Here is a 19,079-nt window from a genome sequence, read left to right on the forward strand (position 1 = left end):
AATTATGCATGGGGTAGAGAGAGTTCACAAAGAGAATTTTTTCTCCCTCTCCCAAAATACAAGAATTCGAGGCCATCCAATGAAGCTGATGGGCAGTAGATTCAGGACAGACAAAAGGAAATATTTCTTTACACGGAGAGTGATTAAAATGTGGAATTCACTGCCAGAGGATGTAGTGATGGCCACAGGAATAAACTGCTTTAAAAGGGGATTAGATATATTCATGGGGGATAGGTCTATCAATGGCTACTAGCCATGGTGGCTGAGCGGAACCTCCACATTCAGAGGCACTAAACCTCTAAATCCTAGAGCCAGAAGGCAACCTTGTCAGGTTCCCAGTCAAATCACTCTCCACACACACTTTCTTCAGTGAATGTTTTATTTAGAGATATGAGATGCTATGGGTTCAAACGCTTTGTCAGGACTGGGGTGCAAAGGTGGGAAAGCCACGTATAGGTACAACCCTAACATTCCATTCATAGACGTCAGCATTACTACAAAGACTATGAAAGATATACGGTCAACAACTAGCCAGGCACAGACTCTACTTCAAGGACACTTCCCATGTGAAAGATGTTTTTGAGGCGTCATGGAAGAGTTACTGAAGCTAATAAGGGTGCAGGGAGCAGCAAGCTAAACAAATGGCGGGGTGCAGGAAGCAAGCGGGACACAATAAGCTTCAAATGCACTGGGTAGAAATACAACAGGTTGTTGTTGTTCAGTCGCACAGTCGAGCCCGACTCTTCGCAACCCCATGGACCAGCTCCCGCCAGGCCCTCCTGTCTTCCGCTGTCCTCTGAAGTTTGCTCAATTTCATGTTCGTTGCATCGATGACACTGTCTAACCATCTCATCCTTTGCCGTCCCCGTCTTCTTTGACCTTCAATCTTTCCCAGCATCAGGGTCTTCTCCAGTGAGTGCTCCCTTCTCATTTGGTGGCCAAAGTATTTGAGCTTCAGTTTCATTATCTGGCCTTCCAGGGAACAGTCAGGGTTGATTTCTTTTAGGATTGACTGATTTGATCTTCTTGCAGTCCAAGGGACTCTCAAGAGTCTTCTCCAGCACCACAGTTCAAAAGAATCTATTCTTCGGTGCTCGGTCTTCCTTATAGTCCAACTCTCGTAGCCCTACATGACTACTGGGAATACCATTGCTTTGACCATGCGGACTTTTGTTGGCAGGGAGATGTCTCTACTTTTTATCATGCTGTTTAGGTTCGCCATCGCTTTCCTCCCAAGGAGCAGGCGTCTTTTAATTTCATGGCTGCTGTCACAGTCTGCGGTGATCTGGGATCCCAGGAACGTGAAGTCTGTCACTACTTCCACGACTTCCCCTTCTATTTGCCAAGGAGTGATGGGGCCGGATGCCATGATCTTAGTTTTTTTGATGTTGAGCTTCAAGCCCACTTTTGCGCTCTCCTCTTTTACTCTGTAGAGTCCTCCCAGTAAGAAATACATTCCTACATCTGGAAGTTTACTCAGCCAAAGCTGTGGCTTAAGCTGAATAGACTTATCTTTGACAACAGACCCATAAAGAAAGGCAAGGTGATCTCTAAAGGGTTAATAAGTGTTTATACATAAACAGATGTGAGAGCAGATAAATCTCCTTTTGTGTGTTAGAAGAGCTTAACATCTGCTTTGCACTGTGTAATCCTACGAAGGAAGTGCAGGGTTTACTTTTCCTTCTTTCCCATAAAGAACAGATATTTACTAGCTGTAGCCTTTTCAGATATCCACTATAGCTTTTTTCAACAGAAAATCCACTAGTTATAGCTTTTTCAGTCTTTGATTTTTGGTACGTTACAGAGGGTAAATTACTCAGAGTGAAGTGATTCCCTTATATTCAGGCATGTTACTATAGTTCCGTTCACATCAGTTAAAATACCAAAAAGCCAACTGGAACATATCAAGATTGGCTGTTTCAGAATTGAAATTAATGCTTTCAGGTGATTGTCCCTAGGAGTTTTGAGAGATAGTACACATATAATTTAATGATCTGTAAACTGAGGGGGTATAAAACCAGAAATACATATAATAATTGGAATTTTAAAAAAATCAAATTGTGATGTGCAGGTCAAATCAAACCAAAACTAAAATTCAAATTCTTACACCTCCTCTCACATGACAAAATGGGTACTGTAATCACCACCAATTTGATATGGAAGTAGCAAGTAATGTAGGTGATGAGGGTCTCCAGTGTTCACTGGGCCCCCAGGGCAACTGGTAGACAGCCACTGTGTAAAATAGGATGCTGGACTAGATGGACCACTAGTGTACAATAGTGGGAGCCCGCTTATGTTCTTATGTCAGATGTTGGATTAGATGGACCAATAGTCTACTACAGTGGGGGGCTGCTTATGTTCTTATGTCAGATGTTGGACTAGATGGACCACTAGTCTACTATAGTGGGGCCCCGCTTATGTTTTTATGTCAGATGCTGGACTAGATGGACCACTAGTCTACTATAGTGGGGGCCCGCTTATGTTCTTATGTCAGATGTTGGACTAGATGGACCACTAACCTAGGGGTGAGGAGAGGAAGCAAAGGTGTGACGAATGAGATAACCATCCCGCAAGTTTCTTGCAGGTCTCCACTTGTTTATATCTATTTTGCCCTCCTTGTCCATGAAGTAGCCGGTGGTGGAAGGAGGATTGCTTATTTGCCATCTGTTTGTTTTTAATATTGTACTAAGATTTTAATTAATTTTATCTTGTTTTATCTCTGATTGTACATTGCCCAGAGCCCTGCAATAGCAGGGGTGGGGCGATTCCTAAATAAATACATAAATACATAAATTATAGCATTTGGCCTCTGTTTTAAATAAGTTTCACAATCCAATTACAAAACTGGTACAAAGAAATCTGGAAAAACGTCCTTCCGGTTTATGGCAACGCGCAGGCAGATGCATCTCCCGGACCTCCGGAATTGCAATCTGCACACCCGCATGTAGGAGGGAGCATGACAGGTCACAACCCCCCCCCGGGAGCCTTGGTGAAAGGCTCCTAGCCAGGGGGCTTTTGAGGGGCGACCTCTTCGCTGGGGCGATGCCAGAGAATTGAGGCGCTCCTCCGCCCTGACGGTCCTGCTGCTGAGTGTCCACATGGACTTAGTGCCGCCAACCGGGACAAGCGTGGGAGATCAAGTGAAAGAAACGATTGCCGAGCGAGGCCGGATGGCCGACAATAAACAGTGAGTCGGGTGGAAGCGAGCATGAGAAGTTAAAAAGAAAGCTACCCCCCTTACGAAGCGGTAAAAAGCGAGCGGGGGAGGGGCCACTCCCAAGCGCACAAGCGAAATACGGAATAAAGAGGGGGGGAGTGGAAGAGCAAGCATTTAAATCTGTTTTAAGAGACTTACCAGAGCGCAGCTAAGCGTAGGGGTGAATTTCAGAGACTTTGGCAACTTTTAAAGAAAGTAAACAATCCAAAAAGATGGCGGGGAAGAAACCAGATAAAGACAAACTTGTGAAAGCGAAACTAGTGGGCTGTCCTCGAACGGAAGAGACCACTGAGCTTTCCAAAATGCTGGCAGATTCCTTGCACCCTCTGCTGGACAAGATGACTAATATCAAGCAACAATTGTCAACAATAGGCCAGAGCTTGGCTTCACAGCAGCTACAATTGACTAAATCCTTAAAAGCAACGGAGCAAATAGCTGAGAAGGTGAAGGAAATGGACGCTGATACTAAAAAAATTAAGAAAAAGGTGCAAAAGCTGGAAATGAAACAGGCAATGGGAGAAACACAACTTTTACAGTTACAAATGGAAAAAGCAAATCTGGTCCTACGGTTTCAAGGGGTCCAGGAATCAAAAGGAGAGAATCTGAAGCAACTGCTGAGTGAAGCAATAGCCCCAATGACAGATTGGAAAGCGGAATATCTTCACAGCGAGATGGATGTGGTCTACAGGTCCTATTCCTCATACATTAAGAAGAATAATCTGCCAGGGGAAATAATAGTAAGAGTCTCGAAGAGACATGTGAGAGACACTATCTTGAAGGTAACTATGGGAACACCCTTGAAAATCGGGCACAAAAATATCAGGATTTTAAAAGACATTCCATTTGATATAAGACAGAAGAGAAAGAAATACAAAGAATTAATCCTTTTTCTACAAACAAATAGCATCGGATATAGATGGTTAATTCCAGAACGCGTCATTTTCAAACTCCACGATAAAAAAGAAAAGATTGACTCTGTTCTTAAAGCACGGGTGTTTTTGAGAGCACAGCTGGGGGAACCAGCTGAAGACAAGAAGGAAGGAGAAGAAAGTAAATCTGATGGCGAATTGGACTCGGTGTCTTCTGACAAGGACTCTCCCTCCGAAAAGGGGGCGGCTGTCCCCAAAATTTCATATAAATTGAGGATTAGAAAAGATTTTAAAAAATAAAGGCTGAAGGACTGAATTGTGCCTGAAAATTTTACAAAAATTGTGGGATGCTCTGGGGGTTTCATTAAACAGATATAATGATTAAAAAGTTATACAACTTAGCATAACTGACCATATTCAATGTATTATCAGCATGTTAGATTAACATTGATATAAGCGGTTGTAATGATCTCTTATTCTTGGGTTTTTAGTTATTAGTGGGTATCTTTTCTTTTTCCTTAGATGTAGTTCCCCTTTCCCTTTTTTCAGTTATAGTTTGTAGTGTTGAAAAAATAAATTAAAAAACTCCCCCTAGGGGGATTATTAAAAAAAAAAAATCTGGAAAAACTACAACAAAGGAGAATAATCAGCTATGACAAAAAGATGACTAGACATTTTAATGGTAACTTCTTTTATGAACTAGTGACACCGCAGTAGGTTACCCAAATACTACAGGCAGCTTAGATGCTCCCCCTCCCCCCAGCACTTTCCTACTGTGCAAAGCTCAAACATTTTGGTAATATTTATTAATAAGGCTACGTAAAGGATTTTCATGACTAGCTACAATATTAAATAGCAATGACAATAATTCTTAAAAAGCAGCTTGCAGCACTGTTTTACCTATCAGCTGAACACTCCACCAAGGGAACCCATTATCAGCTCAATGCCACTCTGCAGCAGCCCCGGGACAATGCTAATCCATTTCAAATTATGGTAGGCACGCATAAATACAAAATAAAATCTTTAGGAAAGACAGCTGAAACACAGAGACAATGCCTGCAATTCCAAAATGTTTTGCTAGCTTTCACTCTCTAGAATTGGATGCATAAAGGCTGGGATAACTTGCTGTGAACAAATTAAACAAGTCTGAGTTGTGCAAACATCTTCCCAGAAACATACCCCTAACTCATTTACTAGTGACCTCTAATTCAGGTTAGTTTCTTCTCATATCTGCATAAACTGTCCAACATGATTTTTTTTTCTGGGAAAGTTTAATCCACTAAACTATGCTTCACTGTTTCTCACAATCCCTTAAGTGACATTTTACGTAACAGTTTTAACATTTCAGGCATTGAAAGGGGGAAAGAGAAACTATCCGAGAACACTTGCTATCCAGAAACTAACAGACCTATTGTGAAACTATTTCAATTGACACGGAAACACAGTACCTTGGATGTCAGATCCCGATGAAAAATGCCTTTATAGTGAAGGTAACTTAGTCCCAGAGCAAGGTCCAGTGCCAGTTTCACTCTCACTGTCCAGGGCAGATGCTGGTTACTGTCTAACAGCTGTTCCAGGTTACCACAGTTGATGTACTGGGGACAAAACATCACATTTTTAAAAAACAGTTAAGACTGTTCACAGTTCAAAACGAGGCAGTTCTAGAGAAGTACTGCCAGATTTCAAATGGGGATGGATGTTAATGTTAATGACTTCTTTGTATCCTCATCTAGCTTGTCTGGAAGTCATCAAAGACTGCTCAGCATTGCAGATGGTAACAAAATACATCCATCAGTCCAGCTTTCAGAAATGGACAATGTGCTCTCAATAGTCAAACCTGCTAAACTTCAAGAATCAGAAAATTCAGCCCTGACCTGGATAGCCCAGGCAAGCCCGATCTTGTCAGATCTTGGAAGCTAAGCAGGGTCAACTCTGGCAAGTACTTGGATGGGAGACCTCCTTGGAATACCAGCAGTCGGGAGGAGGGGGCAGGCTTTATTCAGCCACCTCTCTGAATATCCTCCAGGCCACCAGTAGGGGGTCAGTTACCAGAGATCACCATGACTTCCAGGTGCACACAGATTCACATGTACACACACACACACGAAAAATACAAAGAAATATCAGGAAATTCAGATTTAGTTAGCATAAGTACCCAACATTATCACTGTATTTACACTTCTCATTTAACATATTCAGATCAAAGAAGTATAGCAGATCTGAATTCAGATGAAAGATCTGAATATCCAAGTGCCATTGCATTAACGTAAATCAATAGTCCAATATTCATACAATCCACTGAACTGTAATCAGGGGCAGATTGGCCATTATGGCCACCAAGATTTTTCCCAGTTGCCTAAAGGCCTGGGAGACACCTTTCTTTAGCTCCCCCCCCCACACACACACACTGGGGTTGCCAGTTTAATCCACTAAATGGCACACAAAAGATGTTTCTAGTATGGCAAATTATGCATAGCATGGGAAAGGTACCAACTGGGGCTAGCTGGGCAAGAAAGGAGGGCTTCACAGTACCTCCTTGCTTCCAGCTCTTCTTCCTCCATCAGGGGGATAGGATGGGGGGGAACTTAGGGGTAGCCCCTTTTCCAGGGCCATTCTGGCCTCTGAGTCTGCCCCAGAATTCAAATATGTCGTTTTGTACTTGTCCAATATGCTCAAGGAACTAAAAGGTATCAAAACATTTTCTTTGGTTGGATGCTAAGCTACTTATCCCAAGTTTCAGGAGCCTGTTGAAATTTCTCATATATGCCACAAAAGTTCAAGGCTACTTCACTGAAGTATAACAGTTCTTCACTTATGGAGCTGCAGTATGATATTAAGTGATCAAAGGGACAAATTAATCCTGCACACATTAGGAAAGTACTGTGTAATTTGCCCTTTGGGGACAATGGCTATTTGTCCTAGGAGAATCGCAAACACAAGTCCAATATGCATCAACAAAGTTTTCAGCACATTTATTACATGTCCCTATGTTTACTGTGTGCCATAATACTTGAAGGAGAAATACTCGTCTTATGGAAATGATATATTTTATGTTGGTGAAGAAATAAAATTAATTTAATAAACCTGATACCGTGACAGCAAAAATGGTATTAACTATCTTAAATAGCAAATATTTCAATTCCCCCTAATAAAAAAAACAACCCCCTGTGGTTTCAAAAATGTTCTGAAATTTCCATCTCTGAACATGCTACCCAAATAGCCTACTACCTCTACATCTTCCAGTCTGGTTAAGTACATGATCTAGTTTTATCACCTTCATTACCAAAGCAGAGTTTATTGCTAGGATTACGAAAATGGAAGATGCTGCTTTCTCTTTCCTATCCAGATTTTCATGCTATTTTCAGGAGAGAAATTAAAACACATTCTCATATGAGTTTTTAAAGCACTGGGACCAAATCCTGGGATACATATCAATAAGTGTATATGGCAAACAGCTTTGATGGTTATGTACCAGACTACATGGTCTACACGTAATATGTGGACAATGTGTTTACACACACACACTTGGGAACCTAACACAGTCAGGATACAAGTTGCCAGATGTGATAGATAACAACAGATGGGAAAGGGGGGGGGAACAGGACTATGGGAAAAAAGATATCTGAAACTGTGTGGGGAGAAATGCAATACATCAAAAACTAATTATGAAAGCAAAACTGGGCAATGTGGACAAAAAGGTTGGTACTGCTGAATACAGAGTTTTAGGAAGATCTCTTTTCTTCCAGACTCCTTATTTATTCTATACTGTGTTTTCTAACTGGGTCCTTTCCTAGCCCATGAATTTCTTTAATCCATGTTTTAAAAGAGGGGGGGAACCCTCTTTCCTCAGTACTTAAATCAAGTCCATCTTTTATCTCAATCACCCAATCAAGTTCCTTTATATAAAGCTGTTATCTAACTTGTTCAGTGGACCAATTGCTCTCCTAAAGATGCTCACAGGAGTCTGGCATTTTCCGTATCACTGTAAGTAACCACAAGAAAGATGAATTTTTTGAAGAACTATTTTTAATACACTAGCATTTTTCTGTGTTATGCTCAATTAATTAAATCTTGTACACAAACTGTTGGTATTGCTTAAGCATCTTTGACAAATGCTTTAAAGAGTTATTTTTGGCACTGCAGTATAAGGTCTAATCTTTACAGTTTAAGAACTATTGTGAAATTTCCATTATGGTCCCCAATATGGCACCTACTCTTACACAAAGGTCTGATTTCCCATTATTAATTGCACACTTCTCTCTCGTCACATTTGTACAAATAAACAGGAAGTAAAGAAATCTTCAGAATTTTAGACCCTTGAAGCATATTTGCGAAAGTAATGGAAAGACTACTATGTAAAGCCACCATTATTACCAACGAATTTCACCAAATCACATATTGTTAGTTTGTGGGAATGTGCAAGTAAGACTGGTACCACTGGAAAAAGTAACAATTCATTTAAATTGACAAACCCCTCCCTGGTTTAAGGCAGTCCTGCCTTTACTTGTGAACTACAAATTAGGATAGCAAACTATGACTTGATTGTTGCCTTGAAACAGGAAGGGTAGGAACTGCAACACATGTGGAGGAACAAGAGGTGTGAGGAAAAGAGCACTTGTATCATGTTGTATCAAGCTACTGAATGTATTCCTGAAAAAGCAGGAAAGTTGCTTTCATGGAAAGATTTACTTTGATTTTGCTATGACCAGCAGCTGCAATTTTGTGTTGAACTTTCTGCAATTCTATGATTGCATATATCAATATGACTGGATTTAACAGATTACTTTGGCATCAATATAGTTGTTTTTGTAAGTTTTATGAACACTCTTGCACTGCATTTCTCCCTTACACAGTTTCAAGTGTCCCCTTTCCCCTCCATACTTTTTTTTGCAGGTAATGACAGTATAATACTGGTATACAACACACATTTGCCACATCAAGTGCAGAGTTGCTCCAACTGTCAGGATCTGGTAACATCTTTCCCAGTATGAATGGAAGATTCAGACCTTTTGCAAGTGCATCCAATTTCATGCCTATTGTTCATGTGGTTTCAGAGTGTTGTGCTCATTACAACTGTAATTTAACCTTATCTACTCATGCTGTTACCACATGAGAAAAAAAGCAAGGCCCAAACTCCGTACACTGAATACTACAAGGACATAGAAGAAAGCATCCTACAAAACCCTGAAACAGCATGTTCATTTCGTTTCCTAAAAAAACTATATAACCTCTCACCAGCAGTGTTCCCTCTAAGCTGAGTTAGTGTGAGCTAGCTCACAGTTTTTTAGCCTCCAGCTCACAGATTTTTATCTTAGCTCAGGAAGGATGGCTCCAAAGCAAACTAGTTTATGCAGTAGCCAAATCACCTGCTCACAACTTTAATGGCAGTAGCTCACAAAGTAGAATTTTTGCTCAACGAACTCCATAGCTTAGAGGGAACATTGCTCACCAGCACCACAAATTGCTCATGATCAAGAACCCTGGATTAAAGGTGATCTGCTACCTAGAATCCCACCATTTTCTGATTAACATGATCAGCACGATGGGGGAAACAAGACGTTATGCCAATGCACTTTGCAGTTCCAAATATGAAACTCCAAAAATGGAAAAATATTAACCAATTCTGCTAGATAGGGATATATTGCAACTGATTATAAGATAAGCTTCACTTTAAAACTGGTTTCAAAATTCATTTGGTTAGTATTTAAAACTGAAAAAGACTTTTAATTTTAAAGACAGGTTACAGTGCAATACTAAACAGAGTAATGCTCTTCTAAGCAAATTGACTTCAGTGGATTTAAAGATTAGGTTTAGGATTGCACATTGTTTAGGACTGCACACTGATTTGGGAATCAAAATGGTTAAGGCTTTGTAATTTACTCTGAAAATATAACTAGATGTAATGGGCCAACCAGGCTATGGCTTCAGAAGAAGCAAAAGAGTTTTTCAACTGGAAAAGGAGATAAATTCAGCAATAATGACAGTACAATATCAATATCAAGTTTGTCTTTGAAGAGCTAGATGGTGAACTAGGACAATATGATGTCTTGTTGCCCCACCCCAAATGGCACTAAAAATTCATCCACGGTCATCTGTGTAATCAATTCAGTTTACTTTTGAGAGGGCCTACAAAGACTGCTGCACAGTACTGTGAAAACCTGGGCATTGGACCAATGGTTTTTACTCAGTATCAGAGAGATAGCATAGTATAGAATAAATTATGAAGAAAATGTGTTCGTGCAACCCTAGATTCTGCAGTCCTGATCACTTTTTCTCTGAATCTGCCAAGCACATTCCAACTTTTATATTATGACATTCTGCAACACAAATTGGAGCACTGCTAGAGAACATTTCCTTCTATTCCAGCAAGGGGTATTAGCAAAACAAGGAACTAGTTTGTGCGTGACTCTGGTCTCTTATTTTCTCTAAACGAGCCTTCCTATGTATGGCCCTGTATGGAGAAACCAGGTTATGAACCAAGATGTACACTACTTTAAGCTTTCAGAGGACAGCAAACATCTCCCCACTAGCAACAACACTTTTGCAACTATTGCAACTACAGAAATGGATGGTCACTACCTGCATACTGCATAGTCTCACATTGAGATTATTCCATGTTATCCTCTGTAAGAAAGGGATCACATGGAAAAAGACATCCACTGGTTTTCATGTAAAAACTAGCTCTTGGTGAAATATAAAAGCACACTATGAATCAACAAATGTAAAATTGTAGGACTGAGAGTTCCCAATAATTGAAACATCCTCTGTGTGTATTTTTAAACATTCTGGTGAGACAGGGAATCATGTGGCAATCCCTCATGCAGCAGCTGCTCAATGCATGGTAGAAAAAATGTCAGATTACTATCAAGGCAAGACTTTAAGTAGTAACAGAGTTAACATTTATCTTTAGTAGCCCTAATGACTGTGAGGAGCGCTAGATAAGGGAAACAAACACACCACAACACGCATGCTAATAACAAGACAAAAGCACTTTATGTTATCCATATAATAGCTATGACTGTTGGATAGCTCAGAAGCTTCTGGAGGTGTAGTAACCTCCAGAGATACGGTGGGTACAACAGCTGCCCAAATTAAAGTTCTAAAAGGCAAGTTTCCCCAAATGGAAACAGATCCAGGGGGGAAGCCGTGTTGGTCTGAAGCACTGCTGTCCACCTTCTGTATGTATGACTGTCATTTCTATTTCCATTTTGTTGTATCTGAAGAAGTGTGCATGCTCACGAAAGCTCATACCTTGAAAAGAGCTTTGTTAGTCTTAAAGGTGCCACTGGACTCAAAATTTGTTCCCCAAATGGAAATAATTCATCAACAGCTAGTAAGAGTTTTATGCACCAAGTTAAGGCATGTGCCTGAATTTTCATAACATTTATGTAACTGAGTTTAGACATTTAAGTAGATTCCTTTTAGCACACTTTACATGCTGTGATGCTGTGGTTGAAGGAATATGCTTAACATCAAGACAATAAGCAGAGCGGACACTGTAGGCAGAAGAAATTAATGTTGTCTACAATTACTAGGGAAACAATTTATCTTGATCACATATAAAGCTATGTTGAGTCACGAAGGTCATCAAGCTTAGTTCAGACATAATGTCAATTCATGGTTTGGCTACTGGGAGTGCCCCTGCAGGTATGCACATTGCACACTTGTTTCTTTCCTCCTGTCCAATAGATTCCTTCCTCCACTTCCTGCTTTTCATTAATTACAATTTGCCATGACATCCAGAGTGACCAACTATGGTTAATGGTTGTCACCAAATTTACCTCAAGCCATGATTTTGAATGTTTGTAGGGGCCAAGAGCTAATCACAGTTTGCCATATTTGAATATCATGGCAAACTATGGTTAATGAAAACAAATAAGGGGAAGAGAGTGCCACTTGTGGTTCATCAGGCAGGGTGGGAGATGATCCCTTAGAGTGGACCCCTTCTTCAAATGATGAACTGAGATCCTGTCATGCAGCATATGCCACTCTGAGGGTTGGGGAGAAGTGAACTCTTGGTTATGGGGAAATTGGTATTAGAAATATTGAGAGAGGGTTCTTGACAGCATAATGCCTTGCCTGGCTGGTGCAAAGGTTATGGACATCGCATACTGTCTAGATAGGCTGGCAGCTGGTGCAGAGGAGGAGTCAGAGGTCTTGGTCATTTTGCCACCAGTGACACTGGGAAATGTAGTTGTGTAGCCCTAGAGGAAAACTTACTAGGTTACTAGGCAGAAGGTTAAAGCTCAGGACTTCAGAGGATAGCATTCTCAGAATTGCTATCTATTTCATGTGCAGGGCCAGATATTCAGGCAGAGCTTATGGGTATCAATGCATAAATGAAAAAAAAAAGTGCCAGGAAGAAAGGTTTAGATCTGTTAGGCAACTTTCTGGGATGAGCCGAACCTGTACAAAAGATGCAAGCTTCACTTGGAACTGAAATGGAACCAGGCAGCTGGCACTTAATATCAAAAAGCTTGCAGAGTACCTTTTAAGCGAAGTCTTTGGGAACATCCAACAGGAGCTGGAGAACCTTAAGTTCAGGATGACTCACTCCTAAGGTATGATGGGGTAAAAATTCAAGCAGACTAGAACTTGTAACAGTGGTGGTAAACAATGGCTGTGTTAGGAAACCAAAGAGGTATATGAAGCAAGGATCCTTGGAAGGGGAAACAAGGTATAAAGAACATAAGAACATAAGAGAAGCCAATGTTGCCCTAACATAAGAGAAGCCCTAAGCTGCTCTCCCTACTGAGGCAGGAAAGAAACTGAGCCAAGGGTGACTCCCACCAGAGGAAACAGGAAGAAGTTGAACTTAGTCCTGCCTCCCTGAAGATGGATGGGAATCACCCACACAAGATGGCCTCCACCTCAGAGGGAGAAGTTGAAAGCAGCAAGAAAAGAGGAAGACCCAACATGAGATGGACTGACTCTACAAAGGAAGCCAGGGCCTTCAGTTTGCAAAACCTGAGCAAGGCTGTTAACTATAGGATATGTTGGAGGACATTAATTCATGGTGGTGGTGGAAAGTGCCGTCAAGTCACAGGTACCTTATGGCAACCCTGCAGAATTTTCAAGGCAAGAGATGTTCAGAGGTAGCTTGCCATTGTTTGGCTCCATGTCACTACCCTTTTATTCCTCAGAGGTCTTCCATCCAAATATTAGTGTGGCTGACCCTGCTTAGCTTCCAGGGTCTGAAGAAATCAGGCTAGCCTGGGCTATCATTAATTCATAGGGTCACCATACAGTGGAAGGCCTTACACTGATTTTGTTCCCTCACAGCTGGCCCTCCAAGGAAACTGGCTGAGTAAGTCAAGGAGCTTCTTCATGCTTGCCTTGAAGTATAGTCAGTGAAATCCCCTACCAATCCTCTCTTTGCAGGTGAAGTAGCTCACTCTTGTACTATGGTGTGCCAAGGTCCAAGCTTTTAAAAAGAAGCCAAAGGAAAAACAAGAAATATGACTATTTTTGCCTGCAGAAAGCCCACACCTCCATCCATCCATTAAATATGGATGGAATGTGTGAGAACATTTTGGTGGATTAAGTAGTGTTGGCTAGTACCAGGAAATAGATTTCTATATGCAGGTACAGGTAGAAATTTAAGTGTACATAAGAACAATCTTCATATTGTAAAGCCCTGTGCCAGTATACAAAAAAGATCTAGCTAGTTGTTAATATGTAAGAGACTTTGGATTTGTTTCTTGAACAACGTCCCTGCAGCATAGCAAACAGGTTTTGAAACTGAGAGGAATTTCAAAAACACTTTATAATATAGCACAGGGATCTGTTGTTTCAATCAAAAATCTTATCAAGATAGAGGAAGACCAAAGGCTCAGTAGCTCTGATGAGTCTAGCCCTTTTAACAACAAATAAAACCAAGGTATAAAGCAAACCAAGACTTAATTTGAGATGTTCCAATTCATTTTGTCCCTTACACACTTACAAAAACAAAATGGAAAGCTCAAGTGTTTCCCAACCCGAAGAAAATTTACAGCTGTTTATACCTTTCTTATTAGGTATGTTAACTCCAACAGAAACCAGACCTGTTGAATCTACATTATACCCCATAACCAGGCCTTTGCTTGGTCACAATGTGTGAGCAGAAACAGAGCAATTTCAGTACAAAACTGTACCCTGGATGTGATAGTCCTCCTTAAACAGAGATACTTTGGCCGACTGTTATGATTGTGACAATGCTGAATTTAGACAGAGCCTTCACTTTACAGTTTCATTATCCTGTAGCTTTTGATGGTTGCTTTGCCACTTTAAGATGTCACTTAGCCAATGTAAGAAGTTGAGAAACATTCAGCAAGGCAATTTAAATTAATGGCTTCAACTTATATATGTTGTAAAAACACAAATTCATGTTCAAGATACACTGTCAAAAAGTTACACACACCCAGGGAAAATCACATATAAAAGAAAGAAAAATACGTCTTCTGTTTGTGCAGACCAAGTGCCAAGCTCAGTTCAAGTTTCTCAAAAGGCATTGACAGTTACTAAAAATAAATGCATGAAATATGCATTAAAGTCTCAAGAGGCTTCACTACTGAATATCTGAAATCAACTTCCAGGCCAAAAACAGTTTCATGGTATGCAGTTACTGCAACAAGACTTTTCTATCACAGTGCTTGTGGATGACAACAAAATAGCTATTTCTTTTTTGCTAATACTGTAGAAGCTGCAGCCTGATTCAGTACTAATTTTGCAATATGTGATTTCCACACAAAGGATCTCCTTTGGAAGGAACAGCTATGCTGAGGAAACTTCACCTACCACCCCTTCCCCTCCCAACCTGAACACCTGTCACCACTTCTGTGTGTGTGTGTGTGTGTGTGTGTGTAAGAGAGAGAGAGAGAATTCAAGCAGTCACTCCTTTTCTGTAAAAAGCATCTCCTGCAGCGATTGCTTCCACTTAGGGGAAAGAAGGGGGGGGGGAACCCACTATGCCCTTTATACATGGGGGAAACTTTGCCTGCTCACCCCTTTCACCATAAAGGCTCCCACACTATTGTTTCTGCTGCTCCTTGAAATGAAGGGAAAAATTAGGTAACACTGACAGAGTTTCACTTTTATCACTTAGAGTCCAGACAAAATGCATAGGTAAAGGGTGAAAATAAGTTGGAATTTGTGGATACTAATTCCCTATATTCAGTCATTTGTTAAAGCCTTATCTTTTGGTGATACCCCATAAGGAACTAAGTTATCTCAGGATTTCTCCACTCTTTCAGAGACCTTGTGGGCACATGAAACTTAATTTTCCTACATAAAAGAGAATTTCTGAGTAGAAAAGCTGGTTGTCAATTTCATCCCCTTCCCCCAAGTCACAAGCACCAGTGTGGTGGAGTGGTTAGATTAGGATCTGGGAGATCCAGGTTCCAATCCCTGCTTCGTAAAATGTGATGCTCTTGAAAGGATGGAGAAAGGAAATTAGAGATGATTTTATCCTTAGAAGAAACACTCCTGAAGGATGGGGTTCATAACCACAAACTCCAAGGACTAAGTAACAGCCTATGTCTTCTCTACTTGGGAGCATATCCATCCACATTTTTGACTCACAGTTCTCCAAGGAAGAACATTAATGGCTATCTGAATCAGACCTCCCTTGTGAAGAGTGAAAGAACAGCAGGTTCATGAGATTTCAGATCCTCAGATACTCTTGAGAATCCCTCATACAGAGAAATAAACTGAGAGAGTAACAATATCTTTAAAAGTCAGAATAATCATAAAAATTAACATTGTGTAAAATTATTTGATGTTCCTTTGAGTCTCATAGGCAAACCAATTAGTGTGTACATCTCTTCCCTACCCCCAAATTCAGCTCTTTTTGGAAGGACCTTTTAGCATGCTCCAAACACTACCTCTACCCCAATAACTTTATTAGGATGATACCAACACAAGTGGCAATTAAGGGACAAAAAAATGCCACCCCATACTTGCATGATGAATGAAAAGAAGATAGGGACTCTTGGTGTTCTTCACTTATTGTTCTTATTAAAACAGGCCTGGATAAATATTCCAACTCTGAGCTGAATCCTACCATTCTCTTCCCCTGATTCAAGGAAACTTTTGCTAACACAAAAAAACTTCCTCCAGCAGCAGGGACATTTCTGTCACAATTGTACAGGAAAAGCCTCCTCCACCAGCAGAAGAATTGGAAGGATACAATTCCTTAACTTTGCACAGCGGGCAACTACAAAGACATTAGATATAAATTTTTAAAAATGAAAAGTTAACAAAAACAGAACAGGCATATGAAGCTAGGCTTAAAAGTGCCATACAATGTCAGAGGCACTATCCAATGGGTGAACTTGACAACTTGTGCAAGGTAGTCTATGTGGAAGACACAATGGTTGCACGAACTGAGAGAAGCCTAATTTCACAAGTACAAAATGTTTAATTCCTGCTACATGAGTATAACTATAAATGTCAGTATGGACCCAAACAACAAAAATTATGCAGAAAGACACAGTGTTCACAGAAGAGGCACAACAACAGTGTTAAAACATAGGCTGTATTCAGATACCAAAAAAACTTTCACCGATCCATGACAGGCATGAATATGCTTGTTCTCATATGATGTCTTCTCCACTCCTTCCTCCCTTCATGCACAAAGGGTTTGGCCATGTGCCTGCATACAGACATCATGGCAAACTGGAGTTTGATTAATCAGGAAGCCTTTCATTGCACTCTGCATTATAGGAGGAAGCAGTGGTGATGATAACATGTGAAATCAAGCTGTGTTCACACCCATCACAGGCAGGGGTTTGTTGTGATGTCTGGGAATTATTCGTTTATTTCCAATGGACTGAAAAACAAAACTCTGAACAGAAGCTACAAGATGATTAATGTGTCAAGATTAATATATCTTTTTGCACAACTTTTAAGTTAAACATTTCTGGTGTACACAAATCCTCTCTCTCCAAAGCCCCAAGCTTAATTTTGTTTCATCAGTATATACACGATTCTCTCAAAATAATGAAATGCAATTGATGATCAGGACTGGAGCCTCATACACAACGAGCAATTTCACCTCACTGTATCAGAACGGTATTAGAGACAAGAATTGTGGCTGGTTCCACAGTAGAACTTTTGTCCTTAGAGCTTACAAAATAGTTAAACATCATTCAACTGAAATTGTGCAAAAGCTCATAGCCTCAGGGTCTCTTCCAAAAGTGAAAGAAGTTTCAAGTTCACACCTGTATAGAAATTTTGATTTCTGCTTTCTATAATCCATGCCTTCTCCTGTGATGTCTTTCTGATAACATGCTGTGTCTTATTTCCTCTTGCAAGACAAATGGTCTGACCATTTTGCCAGAGAAACTTTATAACCATGCCATATAACCACACATTCTTTCACACCTCTAAGTGGAAGAGGCAGACCTGATGGCTCCTGGCTCTGCCTCACATTCAACAAGTCACGTAGGCGATGGAGACGCTACAAGCTGGGTCACCTGACTGCAGGAGGAGTTCCCAAACTTCTGGCCTACCCCCACATGCAGCTATGACAACCAACAATTGGGCACATCCCCTGTCCACTCGTGACTGGCTGCATGGCCACAGCTAATCATGACTAGATTGGGGTTTAATTGATTGATCCCGATGGGAATGAGCTCTCTTGCTCTCTCTTAGCTCTCTCTCTTCTTGTCATAGTCTGTTTTATTGCACCTGGAAATGCTGCCTCCTGAGAGACAAAGAGTCGCTTTGTGAACTGGAGCACATGGGTGCAAAGATGGGATTTCTCTTCAAAATCCCTTGGTGTCTAATTGGACTGTATACCTTGGACGCTCTTGGAATATGGACACTTCATTGGTAATTATGAATATCTTTAATGTGTAGTTAAGGCAAATTGCCCTAGCTTTTGTTATTTTGTAATCTCTGGTAGTCTATGCTAATCTCTGTACTGATTATAAAAATTATTCTTAATTCTAAATGGTCTTTGATGTTGTACCTGAATTCCAAGTCTGAATCTTGTGCCTTCTGCTCACCATATAAGCTACCTTTGTAAGATTAATTGTGCATCTCTGGGAATGAGTTGCTAATGTGTTAAATTCCAGATGCCAACTGAGAGTTTGAACCTCTAATCTCAGGTTGGGGAAAACTACTGTAGAGGTTCTGGTGGCACATTGTTCTGAAAACCAGAGAGGATATAGTCCATCTCGGGGTTTGTTGTTTAATGTAATGAAAAGTACAGGATTCCCTCCCATTCCTGGACTGGCTTGGATGGGCAAAGACCTGTACAACACCACCCATAATGCTTTTGACATACGTCTGCATTAAATGCCTTATTTTCCCTGCACTGTGGATTGCCAGGGGTTTTTTTTTTTAAAAAAAAACAGCTGTGACAACTGGAGAACATGGGAAGCACTTCATATTTCAGTGCATTCTCAGCAATGTTCCCTCTAAGCGGAGTTAGTGTGAACTAGCTCACAGTTTTGTAGCCTCCAGCTCACACATTTTTGTCTTAGCTCAGGATGGATGGCTCCACAGCAAACTAATTTATGCAACAGCCAAATCACTTGCTCACAACTTTAATGCCAGTAGCTCACAAAGTAGGATTTTTGCTCATAAGACTCCACAGCTTAGAGGGAGCATTGATTCTCAGGCACCTCATAGTACAATTTCTGCAAAGCATCATAAATAAAAAAAGTTGGTGGGAGAATGTTCACGTGCAAAGGTAGAGTCCACACAAAGCAGGGACTGGATGGATGAAAAGATTGCAGATCTTTCCCATGTTCCCCTCTTTTCAGCAGTCCTTTCTGACCCCAGGGAAGTTTTGGAAAAAAGGGGCATGGGTGGAGAACAGAACATACATGTCGTTTTGGCTATGCCTTTCTTGTGTGACCACAGAGCACCTTGGCTACTCTTCTGGCATTTAATACTGGCATTATGATGCGGAAAAACTCTAAACCAATTCCATTTTGATTTTTTTAAACACATTCACTGCTTCCTCCATATCCAATTTTCCAACAAGACCACTTTCTGAAGGAAGC

General features: G+C 40.7%; 1 protein-coding gene across 1 annotated transcript in view; it reads right to left on the minus strand.

Moving 5' to 3' along the window:
* Positions 1-19,079, minus strand: part of TESK2 (testis-specific kinase 2) — a 91,376-nt gene that overhangs the window by 28,493 nt on the left and 43,804 nt on the right. The window contains exon 5 of the mRNA XM_015408291.1: positions 5,535-5,681. Within this exon, the coding sequence (XP_015263777.1) occupies positions 5,535-5,681 (147 nt within the window). The remainder of the gene's footprint in view (positions 1-5,534; positions 5,682-19,079) is intronic.

The sequence above is a fragment of the Gekko japonicus genome, unplaced genomic scaffold (genome assembly GCF_001447785.1).
Source record: "Gekko japonicus isolate JY-2015 unplaced genomic scaffold, Gekko_japonicus_V1.1 scaffold258, whole genome shotgun sequence".
Taxonomy (NCBI): Eukaryota; Metazoa; Chordata; class Lepidosauria; order Squamata; family Gekkonidae; genus Gekko; species Gekko japonicus.